The following is a 6,368-nucleotide window of genomic DNA, read 5'->3' on the forward strand; positions in this document are numbered from 1 at the left end:
TGTGCCATCTCTCCGAGGCCCCTGGAGCAGGCCTTCCTCAACCAAGCCCCTGCTTGGCCAGGTATCCTGGATCAGACCCCCGCCCCACCCTAGGCCAGGGCCCCTCCCCGAGACCCTCCCCTGGGTCAGAGCGCTTTCTGCTTCCCTGCACCTGAGGTTGCTTCGGCCCCCCTGTGCCTAGCGTGGCGCTGGGCTCCGGGGACCCAGGGCTGGTGCAGACCCGCCCGGCCTGGGCATCTCGGGCTGGGCTGCCTGGCTCTAGAGAAAGACCCCGCGCCAGGGTGGCTACCCAGGGCCGGCTCCAAGTCCTGCTCTGCTCACCCCGCCGCTCTGTGACCTTGAGCCAGTCCCTCTCCCTCCCCTCCTCGTCCCCCCACTCCCCGCAGGAGGTGGGGGTGGGATTCCCACAGAGCCAGGTGGGTGCTGACGGGGGTGGGGGGGATGTTGAGTTGGGGGCTCCTAGGCAGGAATCCCAGACCCAGCGGCGAGTGGACCCTCCTGCTGCTGGGGGCTGGGGCCCTAAGCACCCACAGCAGGGCGAGGGCTGGGTCGGGGGCAACAGATCCCACCACCACCGGGTCCCCAGGCTAGTTGCTGCAGGGTCTGGCAGCACACACAGTGCGCCCGCTTCTCGGGGTGCCCACCCAGGAAAGGGCAGGGTCTGCACCCGGGCCTCCCTGGGGCCAGACTCACTATGCGTGTCATGCACGCACCCCGCAGTCCGTTCAGTGAGGTTAGCGCCGTTGAAGCTCCCTGAAGTTTGGGGCACCTAACAACCAGGCTATGTGTCGGCTGACTCTTTATCATTCTATTTTTTCCTGGCAAATCTGGTATCTTTGATAATTCAGAACGTGCCTTTGCAACCAACGAGCATGGCTAAGTGCTTTGTCCCCTGAGCCCTTGGGATGGTGACAGCAGTTATGATCGTCCATCTCTGTGGGGGCTCCTGTGTGCCAGGCACCTGCCTAAGGGCTTTCTCTACCTTATCACAGTCCTTGTCACTGCAGGGGCCACTGTGACCGCTCACATTTCACAGATGAGAAGACCGAGGCTCGGGGACACAGATTTGCTCTGGTTCACACCACCAGCTCCTGCCTGGCTCCAGGGCGCCCCCTGGGCCCTCCCCAGACACACACACCTGGGGAGGGGCCTTGTCCAAAGTGTGCAGGGAGGTGATGGCCAGGCGGGTAGACATTGGTGCCCCTTCTCTCCCACTGTAGACCCCCTGGCTGCAGGGCCCTCAGACACGGCTGAGAAGAAGGAAGGGGAGGGGTCTCCCCAGCTTTATATAAAGGAGGACATTGATTCTGGAGACAGGACTCCTGTCCCCCTGCCCAAGGTTCTTTCCCCACCCACCTCCATCATCTCAGGAATCGCTGTGCTGTGTGACCTACCCAGGCCACTGGACCTCTCTGAGCACAGGAGAGGGGAGAGATGATTCTATTCCTGAGGATACATCAGACCTGCATGCCAGCCCCAGGGCGTGCCGGGCCTCGCAGTTTGGGTGCAGAGTTTAGGGAGCAGAGACTTTTCCATTCAGTTCCTGTTTTTGTTTTCTCGTCTCCAGCCTGGGCTGCTTTGGGGAACGAACATGTTTTGCAGATTTTGGTTCTCTCACCCCCAGCATCAGGGTCACATTTAGCAGAGCAGGGGTAGGGGGAGCAGCTTTAAAATACACATTCCTAGGCCCCGCCCAACTGATCCATCACATCTGGGGCTGAAGCCCTGACATCTACATTTTAAATGACCCATGAGGTTCAGGTAGCTCTGGGCTGGGGAAAGGGCAGGCAGCCTGTGGTGGTTGGGGATGGGCACTGTTTCACCCACCGAACCAAGGCCCAGGGTGGCGAGGTGGCTGGCAGGGGTCTCAGAGCCAGGCAGGTGTGCAGCTGTGGGGAGAGAGGAGGCCGGGGCAGCCTGGAAGGGCCACACGCAGCGGGGGCAAGAGTTAGGTGCACATGCCAGCGTCTCCCACACCCCTTCCAGCTCAGAGTCCCCTGGGCAAGTCGGGGCCCAGATTTTGTTAGGGGGAAGCAGCAGGGGCTGGCGGCGAGCCCGCAGGCAGGGCAGAACTGCAAAGTCAGCCTCAGGGCGCAGAAGGAAGGAACGCCACCTCCCCTGAGAAGCTGCCCCTCCCACCCCATCCCAGCAGGGTCCCCAGCTGTCCCCTCCCAGGGCCAGGTGGCCTTTTGCATCTGACACTGTTCTCCGCACAGGGTCATTCTGGGGTTCTAGCAGCCGGCACCAGCCCTCCCGGCCCCGTCCCCACCCGCCGCGGGGAAGATGCCCGAGCAAAGCAACGACTACCGCGTGGTGGTGTTCGGGGCGGGCGGCGTGGGCAAGAGCTCGCTGGTGCTGCGCTTCGTGAAGGGCACGTTCCGCGACACCTACATCCCCACCATCGAGGACACCTACCGGCAGGTGATCAGCTGCGACAAGAGTGTGTGCACGCTGCAGATCACGGACACGACGGGCAGCCACCAGTTCCCTGCCATGCAGCGACTGTCCATCTCCAAGGGCCACGCCTTCATCCTGGTGTACTCCATCACCAGCAAGCAGTCGCTCGAGGAACTGGGGCCCATCTACCAGCTCATCGTGCAGATCAAAGGCAGCGTGGAGGACATCCCCGTCATGCTGGTGGGCAACAAGTGCGACGAGACGCAGCGGGAGGTGGACACGCGCGAGGCCCAGGCGGTGGCCCAGCAGTGGAAGTGCGCCTTCATGGAGACCTCGGCCAAGATGAACTACAACGTGAAGGAGCTCTTCCAGGAGCTGCTCACTCTGGAGACGCGCCGCAACATGAGCCTGAGCATCGACGGCAAGCGCTCCAGCAAGCAGAAGAGGACAGACCGCATCAAGGGCAAATGCACCCTCATGTGAGCCCGGGACGTCCCCGGCCCCCGCCGCCTCCCCGTCTCCCACGCCCTCCTCCGCCTCCTCCTCCTCCTCTTCCTCCCTCCTCCAGCTGGGGAAACCGAGGCTCTCTCCTGGCCAGCCTGCGGCAGAGATGGGCTCTTTCCCCACACCCCCGCCCTCCTGTTCCACCTGTACCCCCAAAACCAAGAGCCGGAGGCAGCCCCCCAATCCTGCACGTGGGAAAACCGGGGAGCTGGCAGGAGGGGCTGCTTGTCCCTGCCAGGTGCAGAGGAGGCACATTTCCTCCATCTCTACCCGAGGACCCCCGTCTCCGTCCTCTTCCCTCAGTGCCCCCCTGGCCAGACCTGTGCCCCGCCCGCCACATTTGATCACTGTGACCTTCCGGGGGAGGGGGCAGTGGAGATACACTTCGACCTCAGATTTTTTTTTTTTCTTTCCTCCCATTTGGTGTGTAACATACCCCCCACCCCATCTATCGTGACCTCTGACCTGTGCCCCTTCCCCAGGTCCCCAAACACCCCCTCTCGCCCCTGTCCCTACACTGGGGTAGGGGTGGGGCCCACGGGATAGGCCTCAGACCACCAGGCAATAACCACAGGCCCTGCAGCAGCGTCCCCGCCACCAGCCCCAGACCTCGCCCCTGGGACAGGGGCGGAGACCAAGGGAGGCCCAGGACCCACCGACAGCCACAGCACAGCTCCGGGGACTGTCGGGCGAGGACGGCCCCACCGGAGAGGCACAGGTGGACCTGGCGCTGTGAGCACGGACGGGCCTCCTGGACACCCCCCGCCTGGAGACCCGCCCCCTCCATCGAGACAGAGACGTTGGCAGTGCCCTGGTTGGGGGTCTTGGGTGCTGGGGAGGGGGTGCTTGGGCCTCCGATAAGAGACACAAACCACACCCCTCCAGGGGCAGGACCAGCACCAGCAGTATCCGGGGGGCTCCAGGCAGAATCCTGTTCAGCCACTTCCTCCCACCAGCCGGGCCCAGGAAGGTGGCGTCCTGGAGTGGGGGTGTCTCTGCAGCTGTGAGGTTCTGGGTCACTCCACACTCACGTGACCCCAGGGGGCTGTGTCAACAGACACGGAGATGACTGTGGAACCGTGTACCTGTGTGGCTCGGGGTGCGTGGACGGGTGGCTTGTATCTAAAGGTGTGTCTGTGTCTGTGTGTGTCTGCCGCCGGGATAGCACACTTTTTGCAACAGTCTGTGCATGTAGCAATCAGGGCAGGGTGTCCATAGAGGTGGGTAGCTGCAGCTTCATGCATGTGGTTGTCAACAGGACTGGGTCTCTGTGACATGTCCATGTGAATCTTTGTACCCGTGTGAGTGTGACTGTATTTTCAGGAGTGAGTGATGTGTTTTATCTGAGAGCATGTATCTGTGAATCTGCTGGTTCTGACCAAGGGACTCTTAGCAAGGGGACTCTCGGCCCTAAGTCTGTATCAGCCAGCTGTTGCCACGTAACAAGTTACCACACATGCGGCAACGTCAAACAAGACACATTTATTATCTTGCAATTTCTGTAGGCAGGTTAGCTGGGTCCTCTCGGGGTCTCCGGAGGCTTCTATCAAAGCGTTGGCTGGGCCAGGGTCTCATCTGAAGGCTAGATGGGGGCAGGATATGCTTCCGGAACTCACGAGATTGTCCCAGCATTGAGATCCTCACAGTGTAGGACTATCCGGCCTCTGTTCCTTGCTGGCTGTCGGCTGGAAGCTGCCATGTGACATCTCCATGGCGTTGCTTGGGATGGGGCAGTTAGGCTAGCCAGGGAGAGAGAGTATCCCAGCATCCCCGCCAGAGAGGTCGCACGCGTGCGGCTCTGGGGGTCACATGGCCAGGTGGGACGTTGTAGCTAGGGATTGTTCATGTCTGACTTGCTGTCAGCATGTTTATTTTCCTCTGTGTTTGTGCCCTGTTAACTCAACACATATTTACTGCGCACACTCTGGGGGAGAGAGTGCGTGTGTGAGTCGCCACCCAGCACGTGGAGGGGGCCCCAGGAGAGCCGCACATCATGACTGAGCAGAGCTGAGCCCCCCCGAACCTTTGGCTGGCCCAGGGCCCCCTCCCCTGCCCTGGGAGTGGCTTCTGGACTTTGAAGGTGCCGACAGGGTGAGGCTGGACAGGGCCCTTTCTCAGGGACACACCCTGATAGCACAATCCCCCTGGGGCCCCGCCGGCCTCAGGCCTCTCCTGCCCCAGGCCCTGCCCCTACCCTGGGGAGAGAGAAGGGTTCTCTCTGGACGCTGGCTGGGCCATGCTTGCTGTCACCCCGCCCCTCCCCCCTCCGCATGTGGGCGCCCCACCCCCCAGCGTGGGGTCTGTGTAGCATTTGCTGTAGATGTAGTCTTCCTGCAATAAAGTGGATCCTGCAGTCCCCGCCCGCACTGTGCCCCTTCTTTGGGGTTGGGGGGTTCTGCTTGCTGCTTGCAAAGGATGGAGGTCCGGAGGGGTGGGGAGGGGCCGGGTGAGGACACAGAGCAGGGGAGGTTGAGGCAGGAGCAGTCTGGGCTGCAGGGCTTCCAACTCCACTACAGGCCCCTGCGGGCCTCAGTTTCCCCATTCGGTCGGCACACATCCCATCCAGCACCCGGACACCATCCTACCCACCCAGGCCAGGCTGCGCCAGGGGTCTCAGTGGAGGAGGTAAGGCCTCGTTCATGGGCAGAGTGGGAGGAAGAACTGAGACACCATTCATTCATTTATTCATGGACTCACCTTCATTCATTCGTTCATCCAGTACATAGTAGGCACCACTGTGTGCCTGGCCCTGTCCTGGATGCTGGGGACATGGCAGTGACCAACACAAACCCCAGAATCTCTGCCTCCTGGGGGAGACGCTGCCCCAAGAAGAACTGGATCAGACCACTTCAGATGCGCGCTGCTACATGGGAAGATGAGCCTGCACCACAAAAGGGATGCAAGGATGGCTGTCCGGGTGTCCAGGGAAGCCACTCAGGCTCAGGAGGTGACATTTGAGCTGACCTGGGAAGGCAGGGGAGAGGCCAGCCCTGAGAGGATCTGAGATGAGCATGGAGGAGGGGGGACAGCAGCGCATGCAAAGGCCCTGGGGCAGGCATGGAGGGAGGAAGGGGTGGTGGCCAGTGAAGTCGGAGCAGTCGGCCAGTGTCAGGCAGCACCCAGTGGGCTGTGGGAAGAGTTTGGACTTTAATGACAAGGACAGTGGGGTGCATTATGGGAACATGTCAGCATTTCCCCTTGTGGTCCCCGCAAGAGACCTGGAGGGCCCCATTGCGTGCATGCTGCATGTACCTGCAGCCAATTGAGGGGACTGGGCAGGCACTCCCATCTTACACAGGGAGGAGTCCACGGGGCCTCAGTTTCCCCATCTGTACAATGGAAAGGCATGGTTGGAGTCTGGCTTGCCAGGATCCCGGGAGGCAGGGTAGGGCAGTGGTTAGGGCCTATCCTCTGTGGCAGGTGGGAAGGTGGGAGAAGCCCAGTTGGTTCCATATCTTTGCTTTTGT

General features: G+C 61.5%; 1 protein-coding gene across 1 annotated transcript; it reads left to right on the plus strand.

The window, feature by feature from the left end:
• Positions 1 to 2,192: 2,192 nt before the first annotated feature.
• Positions 2,193 to 2,956, plus strand: DIRAS1 (DIRAS family, GTP-binding RAS-like 1). The gene has a single exon (XM_012646253.1). It carries the CDS (start codon positions 2,284 to 2,286, stop codon positions 2,878 to 2,880), a length of 597 nt encoding a protein of 198 aa, XP_012501707.1. The 5' UTR covers positions 2,193 to 2,283; the 3' UTR covers positions 2,881 to 2,956.
• Positions 2,957 to 6,368: the final 3,412 nt, after the last annotated feature.

The sequence above is a fragment of the Propithecus coquereli genome, unplaced genomic scaffold, assembly GCF_000956105.1.
Source record: "Propithecus coquereli isolate 6110/MARCELLA unplaced genomic scaffold, Pcoq_1.0 Scaffold241, whole genome shotgun sequence".
Lineage (NCBI taxonomy): Eukaryota > Metazoa > Chordata > Mammalia > Primates > Indriidae > Propithecus > Propithecus coquereli.

Excerpts from the sequence above, each read along its gene's own strand:
- DIRAS1 (XM_012646253.1), top strand. The coding sequence starts at position 2,284 with ATGCCCGAGCAAAGCAACGACTACCGCGTGGTGGTGTTCGGGGCGGGC.